General features: G+C 55.6%; 1 protein-coding gene across 1 annotated transcript in view; it reads left to right on the plus strand.

Annotated features, from left to right (window-relative positions):
* Positions 1-5,607, plus strand: part of TMEM205 (transmembrane protein 205) — an 8,993-nt gene extending 3,386 nt beyond the window's left edge. Inside the window, exons 3-4 of the mRNA XM_075577543.1 lie at positions 3,712-3,875; positions 4,993-5,607. Of these exons, the coding sequence (XP_075433658.1) occupies positions 3,712-3,875; positions 4,993-5,295 (467 nt within the window). The 3' untranslated portion in view covers positions 5,296-5,607. The remainder of the gene's footprint in view (positions 1-3,711; positions 3,876-4,992) is intronic.
* The last annotated feature ends 10,134 nt before the right edge of the window (positions 5,608-15,741 follow it).

A 15,741-nucleotide genomic window follows, 5' to 3' on the forward strand; every position in this document is an offset into this window, starting at 1 on the left:
TAGCCGGGGTCCGGATTGGAGAGAGAGGAGTAGTGGTGGTTCGTTGCCGAGATCGCCGAGGTGCGGATCGTCGTACGTAGCCGGGGTCCGGATTGGAGAGAGAGGAGTAGTGGTGGTTCGTTGTCGGGGTCGCCGAGGTGCGGATCGTCGTACGTAGCCGGGGTCCGGATTGGAGAGAGAGGAGTAGTGGTGGTTCGTTGTCGGGGTCGCCGAGGTGCGGATCGTCGTACGTAGCCGGGGTCCGGATTGGAGAGAGAGGAGTAGTGGTGGTTCGTTGCCGGGGTCGCCGAGGTGCGGATCGTCGTACGTAGCCGGGGTCCGGATTGGAGAGAGAGGAGTAGTCGTGGTTCGTTGCCGGGGTCGCCGAGGTGCGGATCGTCGTACGTAGCCGGGGTCCGGATTGGAGAGAGAGGAGTAGTGGTGGTTCGTTGCCGGGGTCGCGGAGGTGCGGATCGTCGTACGTAGCCGGGGTCCGGATTGGAGAGAGAGGAGTAGTCGTGGTTCGTTGTCGGGGTCACCGAGGTGCGGATCGTCGTACGTAGCCGGGGTCCGGATTGGAGAGAGAGGAGTAGTCGTGGTTCGTTGTCGGGGTCGCCGAGGTGCGGATCGTCGTACGTAGCCGGGGTCCGGATTGGAGAGAGAGGAGTAGTGGTGGTTCGTTGCCGGGGTTGCCGAGGTGCGGATCGTCGTACGTAGCCGGGGTCCGGATTGGAGAGAGAGGAGTAGTGGTGGTTCGTTGTCGGGGTCGCCGAGGTGCGGATCGTCGTACGTAGCCGGGGTCCGGATTGGCGAGAGAGGAGTAGTGGTGGTTCGTTGCCGGGGTCGCCGAGGTGCGGATCGTCGTACGTAGCCGGGGTCCGGATTGGAGAGAGAGGAGTAGTCGTGGTTCGTTGTCGGGGTCACCGAGGTGCGGATCGTCGTACGTAGCCGGGGTCCGGATTGGAGAGAGAGGAGTAGTGGTGGTTCGTTGCCGGGGTCGCCGAGGTGCGGATCGTCGTACGTAGCCGGGGTCCGGATTGGAGAGAGAGGAGTAGTCGTGGTTCGTTGCCGGGGTCGCCGAGGTGCGGATCGTCGTACGTAGCCGGGGTCCGGATTGGAGAGAGAGAAGTAGTGGTGGTTCGTTGCCGGGGTCGCCGAGGTGCGGATCGTCGTACGTAGCCGGGGTCCGGATTGGAGAGAGAGAAGTAGTGGTGGTTCGTTGTCGGGGTCGCCGAGGTGCGGATCGTCGTACGTAGCCGGGGTCCGGATTGGAGAGAGAGGAGTAGTGGTGGTTCGTTGTCGGGGTCGCCGAGGTGCGGATCGTCGTACGTAGCCGGGGTCCGGATTGGAGAGAGAGGAGTAGTGGTGGTTCGTTGCCGGGGTCGCCGAGGTGCGGATCGTCGTACGTAGCCGGGGTCCGGATTGGAGAGAGAGGAGTAGTGGTGGTTCGTTGCCGGGGTCGCCGAGGTGCGGATCGTCGTACGTAGCCGGGGTCCGGATTGGAGAGAGAGGAGTAGTGGTGGTTCGTTGCCGGGGTCGCCGAGGTGCGGATCGTCGTACGTAGCCGGGGTCCGGATTGGAGAGAGAGGAGTAGTGGTGGTTCGTTGTCGGGGTCGCCGAGGTGCGGATCGTCGTACGTAGCCGGGGTCCGGATTGGAGAGAGAAGAGTAGTCGTGGTTCGTTGCCGGGGTTGCCGAGGTGCGGATCGTCGTACGTAGCCGGGGTCCGGATTGGAGAGAGAGGAGTAGTGGTGGTTCGTTGCCGGGGTCGCGGAGGTGCGGATCGTCGTACGTAGCCGGGGTCCGGATTGAAGAGAGAGGAGGAGTAGTCGTGGTTCGTTGTCGGGGTCGCCGAGGTGCGGATCGTCGTACGTTGCCGGGGTCCGGATTGGAGAGAGAGGAGTAGTCGTGGTTCGTTGCCGGGGTCGCCGAGGTGCGGATCGTCGTACGTAGCCGGGGTCCGGATTGGAGAGAGAGGAGTAGTCGTGGTTCGTTGTCGGGGTCGCCGAGGTGCGGATCGTCGTACGTAGCCGGGGTCCGGATTGGAGAGAGAGGAGTAGTGGTGGTTCGTTGCCGGGGTCGCCGAGGTGCGGATCGTCGCGTAGCCGGGGTCCGGATTGGAGAGAGAGGACTAGTGGTGGTTCGTTGCCGGGGTCGCCGAGGTGCGGATCGGCGTACGTAGCCGGGGTCCGGATTGGAGAGAGAGAGAAGAGGAGTAGTGGTGGTTCGTTGTCGGGGTCGCCGAGGTGCGGATCGTCGTACGTAGCCGGGGTCCGGATTGGCGAGAGAGGAGTAGTGGTGGTTCGTTGCCGGGGTCGCCGAGGTGCGGATCGTCGTACGTAGCCGGGGTCCGGATTGGAGAGAGAGGAGTAGTCGTGGTTCGTTGCCGGGGTCGCCGAGGTGCGGATCGTCGTACGTAGCCGGGGTCCGGATTGGAGAGAGAGGAGTAGTGGTGGTTCGTTGTCGGGGTCGCCGAGGTGCGGATCGTCGTACGTAGCCGGGGTCCGGATTGGAGAGAGAGGAGTAGTCGTGGTTCGTTGCCGGGGTCGCCGAGGTGCGGATCGTCGTACGTAGCCGGGGTCCGGATTGGCGAGAGAGGAGTAGTGGTGGTTCGTTGCCGGGGTCGCCGAGGTGCGGATCGTCGTACGTAGCCGGGGTCCGGATTGGAGAGAGAGGAGTAGTCGTGGTTCGTTGCCGAGATCGCCGAGGTGCTGATCGTCGTACGTAGCCGTGGTCCGGATTGGAGAGAGAGAGGAGTAGTGGTGGTTCGTTGCCGGGGTCGCCGAGGTGCGGATCGTCGTACGTAGCCGGGGTCCGGATTGGAGAGAGAGAGGAGTAGTGGTGGTTCGTTGCCGGGGTCGCGGAGGTGCGGATCGTCGTACGTAGCCGGGGTCCGGATTGGAGAGAGAGGAGTAGTGGTGGTTCGTTGCCGAGGTCGCCGAGGTGCGGATCGTCGTACGTAGCCGGGGTCCGGATTGGAGAGAGAGGAGTAGTGGTGGTTCGTTGTCGGGGTCGCCGAGGTGCGGATCGTCGTACGTAGCCGGGGTCCGGATTGGAGAGAGAGGAGTAGTCGTGGTTCGTTGTCGGGGTCGCCGAGGTGCGGATCGTCGTACGTAGCCGGGGTCCGGATTGGAGAGAGAGGAGTAGTGGTGGTTCGTTGCCGAGGTCACCGAGGTGCGGATCGGCGTACGTAGCCGGGGTCCGGATTGGAGAGAGAGGAGTAGTGGTGGTTCGTCGCCGAGGTGCGGATCGTCGTACGTAGCCGGGGTCCGGATTGGAGAGAGAGGAGTAGTGGTGGTTCGTTGCCGGGGTCGCCGAGGTGCGGATCGTCGTACGTAGCCGGGGTCCGGATTGGAGAGAGAGGAGTAGTGGTGGTTCGTTGCCGGGGTCGCGGAGGTGCGGATCGTCGTACGTAGCCGGGGTCCGGATTGGAGAGAGAGGAGTAGTGGTGGTTCGTTGTCGGGGTCGTCTAGGTGCGGATCGTCGTACGTAGCCGGGGTCCGGATTGGAGAGAGAGGAGTAGTGGTGGTTCGTTGCCGAGGTGCGCACGAGCCGGGTTGCGGGAGCGGCGTTCCTACCGGCGGCGGGAGGAGGCAATGCGGGAGCCCTGGCAGCGGGCGGAGGTGAGTGAGGGGCGCGCCGAGGGTGGCGCAACTCCTTGATCCTCACACCTGTGTATCCCTCTGTGTATTAGAGTGTGAGCTCTGCGGGTAACCCCTCTCTCCCCCCTCAGGGCGCGTGCTGTTCAGGAGGCTGCCCCGGCACACGTTTGGGTTAGTGCAGAGTAAGCTGTTCCCGTATTACAGCCACGCTGTGCTCTGCTGCTGCTTCCTGAACCTGGTGATCTACACAGCGTATCACCCCCGAGAGCTGCTGTCCCCCAGCGAGAGCGCACAGGTGCTACACACTGTCACCCCGACACCCCATCATTTCTCCCTGTCCCCCCCCCCCATCATCTACACAGCGTATCACCCCCGAGAGCTGCTGTCCCCCAGCGAGAGCGCACAGGTGCTACACACTGTCACCCCGACACCCCATCATTTCTCCCTGTCCCCCCCCCCCCATCATCTACACAGCGTATCACCCCCGAGAGCTGCTGTCCCCCAGCGAGAACGCACAGGTGCTACGCACTGTCACCCCGACACCCCATCATTTCTCCCTGTCCCCCCCCCCCCCCTCATCATCTACACAGCGTATCACCCACGAGAGCTGCTGTCCCCCAGCGAGAGCGCACAGGTGCTACACACACTCACCCCGACACCCCATCATTTCTCCCTGTCCCCTCCCCCCCCCCATCATCTACACAGCGTATCACCCCCGAGAGCTGCTGTCCCCCAGCGAGAGCGCACAGGTACTACACACACTCACCCCGACACCCCATCATTTCTCCCCCCCCCATCATCTACACAGCGTATCACCCCCGAAAGCTGCTGACCCCAGCGAGAGCGCACAGGTGCTACACACTGTCACCCCGACACCCCATCATTTCTCCCTGTATCCCCCTCCCCCATCATTTCTCCCTGTCCCCCCCCCCCCTCCCATCGCGAGCGCACAGGTGCTACACACTGTCATCCCGATACCCCGTCTCCCTCTCCCCCCCATAATTTCTCCCTCTCCCCCCCATTAATTTCTCCCTCTTCTCCCTCTGCCCCCCCCCCCCATCATCTACACAGCGTATGACCCCCAACGCGAGCGCACAGGTGCTGCACACTGTCACCGTCTCCCTCGCACCTTCCATCCCGCTTCCATATCACTCGCCCTATTTTATTCCACAATCTCGCTCTCCTTTTCTCTGTCTCTCTCCTATCTTTCTCTCGCTTTTTTTTGTCTCTCTCTCTCTCTTTTCTGTCTGTTTCTCTCCTTTCTCACTCTCTACTCACTCTCTTTCCCTCTCTCCATTTCTTTCTCCCTCCCCCCCTCCATTTCCCTCCCTCCTTCCATTTCTCCCTCTCTTCTGCCTCCACCCCCCCCCCCCATTTCTCCCTCTCACTCAATCCATCTCTCCCCCCCCCAGATGGCTCTCTTCTTCAGCTCCCTCGTGCTCTCCGCTCTCAACGCGCGCTGGTTCTCCCCCACCACCTCCAAGATCATGTTCAAGATCCACGCCATCGAGCGCGAGCACGGACTGGGGGGAGACGTGGGATTCGGCTCCAACTCGGAGGGTTACCAGCTCCTGCGCGAGCAGGACCCCAAATACGGCGCCCTCCGCCGCCGCTTTCTGTGGTACCACGGAATCTCCGCGCTCTGCAACCTCATCTTGCTGTTCTTCAACGGCGCCAACCTGGGCTACATCGCCCTGATTCTGCCCACTTTGTAGTGGGGCGGTAATGGGGCATCAGAGCCATCTCTCTGCCCCCCTTCCCCCCACCCCGAAAACCCAGGGACCAAGCAAGAACTGCCAAAAAATTACCCCAAATCCACATTGTATTTCTACTATTTGTCATAATTTTTTTTTAAACCGTAATGAATGTATCGCTTTAAATATGGCCGCCAGCGCGCTCCGGAGTTCAGCAGGCGCGAGGTGGAGATCTTGGGCTCTTGAGACGGATGTTAAATTAAATAAAAGACTGTAATCCCGATGATTTGTACAATAATAATAAAGAAAATTAAAGTGGGACTTTTAAATATGGCGGCTGGGAGGCATTCTTCATTCTTCGCTCGCTCTTTGGGTGGGCAGTCTCGCACACAGGAGACACTAGCTCTTTGGGTGGGCAGACTTCCTCTTTGGGTGGGCAGACTTCCTCTTTGGGTGGGCAGTCTCGCACACTGGAAGACATCCTCACTCGGTGGCAGTCTCGCTCGCTCTTTGCGTGGGCAGTCTCGCACACTGGAGACACTTGCTCTTTGGGTGGGCAGACTTCCTCTTTGGGTGGGCAGTCTCGCACACTGGAAGACATCCTCACTCGGTGGCAGTCTCGCTCGCTCTTTGCGTTGGCAGTCACACACTGGAGACACTTGCTCTTTGGGTAGGCAGTCTCGCACACTGGAGACACTTGCTCTTTGGGTGGGCAGTCTCGCACACTGGAGACACTTGCTCTTTGGGTAGGCAGTCTCGCACACTGGAGACACTTGCTCTTTGGGTGGGCAGTCTCGCACACTGGAGACACTTGCTCTTTGGTTAGGCAGTCTCACTGTCACACTTGCCTCTGATCCGCGCGGAGACCGACTCAGGGAAGCACCACGGGGCAGAGTCATGCGCCCACGCACTGCCAGGGCAGTGCAGGCACAGCGGCGTGATGGCGAAGCTCTGCGATACGCAGCGCGCACGCGCACGGGTTGCTCGGCAACCAGGAAGCAGGAGAACGTGAGGGAGCTGCTGGAGCCTCCCACAGGCGGAGACTTGCTGAATGAAACGCATGACGTCGTCGCGACGCGCATCGCGCACGCGCGCGGGTTGCCCGGCAACCAGAGCTAGCATCAGGAAAGCCTAATTGCAAGCTGTTTTTGATCAGTGTCTCTCTGACACCATTGGTGGACCAGTACACACCCCTGCAAGGTAATTGGACCCTTCCCTCATATATACCTGCTTCTGCCTGTCCTTCATTGCTGAGCATAAACTCCTGTTTATGCATTGTGCTCACCGCTGCTGTTTAGTTTTGTCTTGAACCTGTTTGACCTGTTTGACCCTGCCTGTTCTTGGATTTCTACACTCTCCAGCGCTTTGACCCCGGCTTCGTTACTCGACTACTCTACCTTCTATTACCCAGGACCTTGGCTACGAAACTCTACCTACCCGGACTCTCCAACCCTGAAACACGGCAAGTACCCTGACTACCCTGACCTCTCCAACCCTACGACGCGGTACGACTAGGACTACGCACTCCGGACAGGACTGCGTGGTTGTGGGTCGGTGCCTATACATACCCCACCTCAGCCCCGCGGTCTTCCGTCCTGTTTGTGGTGAGCGCAGCGTGACAATATGTTCAGCCCAACAAACATGGACGCCGCTGAGGTGGCCCGACGCTTAGACACCCATGAGGAATGCTTCCGGCAACTTACCGGTTCATTTACACTAAAGGAACAACTAGTTTCCCAACTTAAACAAGACGTGGATACCCTGACTGAACAAGTTAAACGTTTATCTGTATCTACCAGCAACCCCGTTCCACTCGCAGCCACTCCTGCACTCTTCACACCTACCTCCGAACCACGACTACCTGCGCCCAACCGTTATGCAGGGGATCCCAGCGGTTGTCGGGGGTTTCTGAACCAGTGTTTCATACAGTTTGAACTAATGCCCTCTCATTTTCCGGTTTCACGTATTAAAGTCGCATACATAATCTCCCTGCTGACGGACGCCGCCCTGGCATGGGCTTCTATCTGGGAGCAACGCCCAGATTTGACCTCTGACCTTACTCTCTTCGTCACCGAATTTAGAAGGGTGTTTGACACTCCAGGACGTAGGGTTACGGCTGCATCCACTCTGCTTAATATTTCTCAGGGAGACCGTACTGTGGCTCGTTATGCCCTGGACTTCCGGACGGTGGCGGCCGAGACCGGCTGGAACGATGTGGCTCTATCTGCAGTCTTCTGGCAGGGCCTGTCCGAACGGTTGAAGGATGAATTAGCAGCTCTGGATCGTCCCGCTGGACTTGAGGACCTGATAGACCTGTGCATTCGGATGGACCAGCGCCTCCAAGAAAGAAGGATGGAGAGAAACAAACACTCCCGAGGTATACAATCGTCTTCTCTGTCTACCATAGGGCCTCTACTCTCCACAACTCCTGTCCTAGATGAACCCATGCAGCTGGGAGGGACTAGCCTTTCGCCTATCGAGAGGCAACGAAGAAGACGAGCGGGACTATGCCTCTACTGTGGCAATAACGGCCACCTGGTATTCAACTGTCCACTGAAGCCGGGAAATGCCAAAGTCCAGTGAGTATAAGGAGGATCACGCTGGGCACTGCAACTCTTCCCCCTCCTCAACCCTCTACGAGGTTTTATCTACCTATCTCCATATTCGGTGAGACCTTCACAGTACAGACACAGGCCTTTCTGGATTCGGGGTCAGGAGGAAACTTCGTGGACCAAAGGTTCGCCTTCAAGAATAAAATACCGTTGGTACCCAAAGATCGACCGGTAGGTCTTGAAGCCATTGACGGACGACCATTGCAGCCCGCGATCATTTCCTTACAAACCATACCCCTTAACATCATGACTAGCGACTTTCACTCCGAGACTATAACCTTTGATGTCATTCACACCCCCTCCTCGAACATCATTCTGGGACTTCCGTGGCTCCGGATCCACAATCCTGTCATTGACTGGACAGAGGCCACGCCACTTCGTTGGAGTTCTTTTTGCTTGGAACATTGCATGTCTGCTCCTAAGGCAGTGGCAGGAATGGAGGTCACGGATCCTGACAGGGTACGGCTGCCGGGGATATACGAAGATTTCCGCGATGTCTTTGACAAACGTCAAGCAGAGGTACTTCCGCCACATCGGACGTACGACTGTCCTATCGATCTTCTACCCGGGGCCATACCTCCCAGAGGAGGGTCATACCCACTATCTATTCCTGAGACCCAGGCCATGAGAACATATATTCAGGAGAATCTCCAGAGGGGGTTCATCAAGAAATCGTCATCACCTGCGGGGGCAGGATTTTTTTTCGTCAAGAAAAAGGACGGAACCCTCAGACCCTGCATTGATTACCGGGGTCTCAACAAACTCACCATAAAAAACCGCTACCCCCTCCCGTTGATAGCCGAATTGTTCGACAAACTCCAGGGAGCCAGGATCTTCACGAAACTGGACCTCAGAGGAGCCTATAATCTGGTTAGAATCAGAGAAGGAGACGAATGGAAGACAGCATTCAATACTCGCGACGGGCATTACGAGTACCTGGTCATGCCATTTGGATTGTGTAATGCTCCTGCAGTCTTCCAAGACTTTGTCAACGACATTTTCAGAGACCTTCTGGACCACCATGTTATTGTATACATGGACGATATATTAATTTTTTCCAGATCCATGCCGGAACATATGATGCATGTCAAGCAAGTCCTGCAGCGTTTAAGAGAGAACCATTTGTATGCCAAGCTCGAGAAATGCCATTTCCATCAAACATCCACCTCTTTTCTCGGCTACATCATATCGGATACCGGTCTTGCTATGGATCCTACCAAGGTCAAGGCGGTACTCGAATGGCCCTGTCCCCTCTCCCTCAAGGCCATCCAAAGGTTCCTCGGTTTCGCTAACTACTACCGGAGGTTCATTCAGGGATTCTCATCGGTAGTAGCACCCATCACGGCACTCACACAGAAGGGAGCTGATCCTACAAGGTGGACTGAGAAGGCTCTCCAGGCTTTCGAGAGAATAAAGACGGCATTCACCTCAGCACCCATCTTAACCCATCCAGATCCTTCGTTACCTTTTTTTTTAGAGGTCGACGCCTCTGATGTAGGAGCAGGTGCTATACTTTCTTAGAGAAAGAATCATCAAGCTCCACTTCATCCTTGTGCTTATTTTTCTAAGAAGTTTTCCTCCGCCCAAAGGAATTACGATGTAGGTAACCGGGAGCTCCTCGCTATCAAGCTGGCCTTGGAGGAGTGGAGGCACTTACTGGAAGGCACAGAGTCGCCAGTCACGATACTTACGGACCATAAGAATCTTCTGTACATTGAGGGAGCACGGCGACTAGGATCTCGCCAGGCAAGATGGTCCTTATTCTTTACTCGCTTTAACTTCCTCATTTCCTACATTCCTGGTTCAAAAAACATTAAAGCCGACGCCTTGTCACGACAGTTTCTGGTAGAGGATAACAAGGTGGATCAACAGGAGACCATTCTCCCTTCCACTTGTATTCTGGCTGCTAATACTTTTAGTGCCTTAACGGACATTACTAAAGCTCAGAACAACATCCCGGCAGGACTCAACGTTCCGGAGGACCGGTTGTTCACTCCCCGTAAATTCCAGAGGAGAGTCATGGAGTGGGGACATTCATCCAAGACTGCAGGCCATCCTGGCACCAAAAGAACTACTGAGTTCATCGAACGCACATTCTGGTGGCCCTACATGCGGAGAGACATACAAGCCTTCGTAGCTACGTGTGCTACTTGTGCTCGAAGCAAGACGCCACACAACAGACCAGCAGGTCTCCTTCAACCACTACCCATCCCAGTACGTCCATGGACACATATATCGATGGACTTCATCGTTGAGTTGCCCAAATCTAGAGGCATGGACACTATACTTGTGGTGGTGGACAGATTTTCCAAACAGGCACACTTCATCCCTATGAAGGGTTTACCCACTGCACCAATGTTATCCGAGGTTTTCATCAGGGAGATTTTCAGGTTACATGGGTCCCCGCAGGTCATAGTGTCCGATAGAGGATCCCAGTTCATCTCCCGGTTCTGGAGGGCGTTTTGTAAAAATCTGGACGTTACCCTACACTTTTCATCAGGATATCACCCCCAGACCAATGGACAGACGGAACGCACCAATCAATCTCTGGAACAGTTTTTGAGGTGCTTTATCGCTGACACTCAGGACGACTGGGCGGAACTTCTCCCATGGGCAGAATTCTCCCACAATAATCTACAGAACGAATCATCCCAACAGTCACCATTTATGGTCAACTATGGCTTCCATCCGTCGGCACTTCCTTCCCTCATCTCCAAGTCTGGAGTCCCGGCCGCAGAGGACAGGATTCGCCACTTACAAGACCTATGGCAGAAGATCCATCAGAATCTACAGCACGCTGGTATATTACACAAGAGACAAGCGGATCGTCACCGAAGAGAGGTCCCAGGGTACTCTGTAGGACAAAGGGTTTGGTTATCTACCAAAAACATTCGGCTAAAGGTAGCTTCACCCAAACTGGCACCACGTTTTATCGGCCCTTTCCGCATCACCAAAAGGATCAACCCAGTAGCCTATCGGCTTGAACTGCCAAAAAATATGAGGATTCCTTCTGTATTTCATTCATCCCTTCTCAAACCTTATCATCAAGACTCATCCCCCAAAGGACAATCTAAACCTCCGCAAACCATACTGGTAGAGGGCCAACAAGAATATGAGGTTCAGACCATTCTCAACTCCAGAATATCCAGAGGAGGATTACAATATCTTGTACACTGGAGAGGCTATGGCCCAGAGGAGAGAGAGTGGATTCCTCATCATCAGGTACATGCCAACCGCCTCATCTCTGCCTTCCACCGTAGGCATCCTGAGAAACCATCTCTAGTTCGCCCGGAGGTCTCCCCTCAAGGGGGGGATACTGTCACACTTGCCTCTGATCCGCGCGGAGACCGACTCAGGGAAGCACCACGGGGCAGAGTCATGCGCCCACGCACTGCCAGGGCAGTGCAGGCACAGCGGCGTGATGGCGAAGCTCTGCGATACGCAGCGCGCACGCGCACGGGTTGCTCGGCAACCAGGAAGCAGGAGAACGTGAGGGAGCTGCTGGAGCCTCCCACAGGCGGAGACTTGCTGAATGAAACGCATGACGTCATCACGTCGCGACGCGCATCGCGCACGCGCGCGGGTTGCCCGGCAACCAGAGCTAGCATCAGGAAAGCCTAATTGCAAGCTGTTTTTGATCAGTGTCTCTCTGACACCATTGGTGGACCAGTACACACCCCTGCAAGGTAATTGGACCCTTCCCTCATATATACCTGCTTCTGCCTGTCCTTCATTGCTGAGCATAAACTCCTGTTTATGCATTGTGCTCACCGCTGCTGTTTAGTTTTGTCTTGAACCTGTCTGACCTGTTTGACCCTGCCTGTTCTTGGATTTCTACACTCTCCAGCGCTTTGACCCCGGCTTCGTTACTCGACTACTCTACCTTCTATTACCCAGGACCTTGGCTACGAAACTCTACCTACCCGGACTCTCCAACCCTGAAACACGGCAAGTACCCTGACTACCCTGACCTCTCCAACCCTACGACGCGGTACGACTAGGACTACGCACTCCGGACAGGACTGCGTGGTTGTGGGTCGGTGCCTATACATACCCCACCTCAGCCCCGCGGTCTTCCGTCCTGTTTGTGGTGAGCGCAGCGTGACACTCACACACTGGAGACACTTGCTATTTGGGTAGGCAGTCTCGCACACTGGAGACACTTGCTCTTTGGGTGGGCAGTCTCGCACACTGGAGACACTTGCTCTTTGGGTGGGCAGTCTTGCACACTGGAGACACTTGCTCTTTGGGTGGGCAGTCTCACACACTGGAGACACTTGCTCTTTGGGTGGGCAGTCTCGCACACTGGAGACACTTGCTCTTTGGGTGGGCAGTCTCGCACACTGGAGACACTTGCTCTTTCGGTGGGCAGTCTCGCACACTGGAGACACTTGCTCTTTGGGTGGGTATTCTCGCACACTGGAGACACTAGCTCCTTGGGTGAGAAGTCTCACACACTGGAGACACTAGCTCCTTGGGTGGGCAGTCTCGCACACTGGAGACACTTCCTCTTTGGGTGGGCAGTCTCGCACACTGGAGACACTTGCTCTTTGGGTGGGCAGTCTCGCACACTGGAGACACTTGCTCTTTGGGTGGGCAGTCTCCCACACTGGAGACACTTGCTCTTTGGGTGGGCAGTCTCGCACACTGGAGACACTTGCTCTTTGGGTGGGCAGTCTCACACACTGGAGACACTTGCTCTTTGGGTGGGCAGTCTCACACACTGGAGACACTTGCTCTTTGCGTGGTCAGTCTCACACACTGGAGACACTTGGTCTCACACACTGGAGACACTTGCTCTTTGGGTGGGCAGTCTCACACACTGGAGACACTTGCTCTTTGGGTGGGCAGTCACACACTGGAGACACTTGCTCTTTGGGTGGGCAGTCTCACACACTGGAGACACTTGCTCTTTGGGTGGGCAGTCTAGCACACTGGAGACACTTGCTCTTTGGGTGGGCAGTCTCGCACACTGGAGACACTTGCTCTTTGGGTGGGCAGTCTCGCACACTGGAGACACTTGCTCTTTGGGTGGGCAGTCTCGCACACTGGAGACACTTGCTCTTTGGGTGGGCAGTCTCACACACTGGAGACACTTGCTCTTTGGGTGGGCAGTCTCGCACACTGGAGACACTTGCTCTTTGGGTGGGCAGTCTCGCACACTGGAGACACTTGCTCTTTGGGTGGGCAGTCTGGCTCTCTGGGCTTAAATACACAGAATCCCAGCAACCTCCAGAAGACCCAAAACATACCACATAATAATATATATATATATATGTATGTGTGTGTCAAAAGGAGTGCTAGTGGGCGTGGCCAAACAAAAGACAGAAGCCCAAAGCTACATCCAATATGACAAATGTACACAGTGAAATACCTATATATCGCTTGAAAAACGGTAATTTAGTTAAACCCTTTGGCCAAAGCATTACTGATGCAGCGGCCATTATTCGAACACTTCACGCGTCATGTAGATCGGAATCCCGATTTGAAAGCGCGGGATGAATTCCAGCCTTCCCGCGGGATGAATTCCATCCTAAGATACGAGCGCGGCGAGCGCAGAAAAAACGAATTTTAGTGTTCCGGCTTTTAAAGACATGAAATTGACACAGTAGCACAGTACTGTACACATTACAATTCATCCATTTTATTGCAAACGAAGAAACAGAATCCATGAAATTCAAACGAAACCGCAGAGAACTCCAAAATCGGCGCCGTGATGTGTTCGAATAACGGCCGCTGCATCAGTATAAACCTACGAGCCACATCAAGGCATGACCACATTTGCAGGTCCTAACACTACCTGATTAAAATTCTCATTTACCCCCATATTTGGAGGGAGAATGATCCCATTGGATCTGTCCAAACCCAGCAGCATGAAAAAGACCTGCTAACTTGGAAAGTGGGGAGGGGCGAGCTTAAACCCTGGGAGGGGAGGGGGAGGGGCCTCTAACCTCCAAACAGCTGAGACCAGCTGAAAAAAGTTAATAAACACTCAGAATCCCAGCAAGCTCCAGAAGCCCCGAAACATACCACATAATATATATATATATATATATATATATATATATATATATATATATATATATATATATATATTATTATCAAAAGAAGTGCTACTGGGTGTGGCCAAACGTGTACAACAAAAGACAGAAAAGCCCAAAGCTACTTCCAATATGACAAAAATATACACTCTTTGAGTGAGCAGTCTCGCTCTTTGGGCGGGCAGTCTCACTGGAGACACTTGCTCTTTGGTTGGGCAGTCTCGCTCTTTGGGTGGGCAGTCTCACTGGAGACACTTGCTCTTTGGTTGGGCAGTCTGGCTCTTTGGGCGGGCAGTCTCACTGGAGACACTTGCTCTTTGGTTGGGCAGTCTGGCTCTTTGGGTGGGCAGTCTCACTGGAGACACTTGCTCTTTGGTTGGGCAGTCTCGCTCTTTGGGTGGGCAGTCTCACTGGAGACACTTGCTCTTTGGTTGGGCAGTCTGGCTCTTTGGGCGGGCAGTCTCACTGGAGACACTTGCTCTTTGGGTTTGCAGTCTCACTCACTGGAGGGCGGTCTCACTCCTGGGAAGGCCGTCTCTTTGGGAGTCTCGCTCATTTCTAAACCCCTGCTGACCTTTCTCACTGGGAGATCTCCCAAGCTGGCTGGGGATAGAGCAGCATGGCTGGTAGACCTAGATGACATTTTCACACCAGATTGGTGATGTCACATGGCCTCACACAGCGAGGGTGAGAAGCAAGGGATTCTGGGAGAGCAGTCTCCTATCACAGACGGTTATAGGGTACTGTTCATGCCAATTTCCTATTTTTGTTTTACTCCTAAAACAAAAACTCCTGCAGTGTCAGGCTCAACCCTTATATATACATGGCATGTATACACCGCACAGGCAGCGGCAGTGCCAGTCTCCCACTCACACTACTACGCCATGCCATGTATACACAGCACAGGCAGCGGCAGTGCCAGTCTCCCACTCACACTACTACACCATGCCATGTATACACAGCACAGGCAGCGGCAGTGCCAGTCTCCCACTCACACTACTACACCATGCCATGTATACACAGCACAGGCAGCGGCAGTGCCAGTCTCCCACTCACACTTCTACACCATGCCATGTATACACAGCACAGGCAGCGGCAGTGCCAGTCTCCCACTCACACTACTACACCATGCCATGTATACACAGCACAGGCAGGGGCAGTGCCAGTCTCCCACTCACACTACTACACCATGCCATGTATACACCGCACAGGCAGCGGCAGTGCCAGTCTCCCACTCACACTACTACACCATGCCATGTATACACCGCCCAGGCAGCGGCAGTGCCAGTCTCCCACTCACACTACTACACCATGCCATGTATACACAGCACAGGCAGCGGCAGTGCCAGTCTCCCACTCACACTACTACACCATGCCATGTATACACAGCACAGGCAGCGGCAGTGCCAGTCTCCCACTCACACTACTACACCATGCCATGTATACACAGCACAGGCAGCGGCAGTGCCAGTCTCCCACTCACACTACTACACCATGCCATGTATACACAGCACAGGCAGCGGCAGTGCCAGTCTCCCACTCACACTACTACACCATGCCATGTATACACAGCACAGGCAGCGGCAGTGCCAGTCTCCCACTCACACTACTACACCATGCCATGTATACACAGCACAGGTACAGTGCGGGCAGCGGCAGTGCCACCTCCTCCTCACACACACTACTACACCATGCCATGTATACACAGCACAGGTACAGCGCGGGCAGCGGCAGTGCCAGCCTCCCCCTCACACACACTACTACACCATGCCATGTATACACAGCACAGGTACAGCGCGGGCAGCGGCAGTGCC

This window comes from Ascaphus truei, chromosome 20 (assembly GCF_040206685.1).
Source record: "Ascaphus truei isolate aAscTru1 chromosome 20, aAscTru1.hap1, whole genome shotgun sequence".
In the NCBI taxonomy this organism is placed as follows: domain Eukaryota; kingdom Metazoa; phylum Chordata; class Amphibia; order Anura; family Ascaphidae; genus Ascaphus; species Ascaphus truei.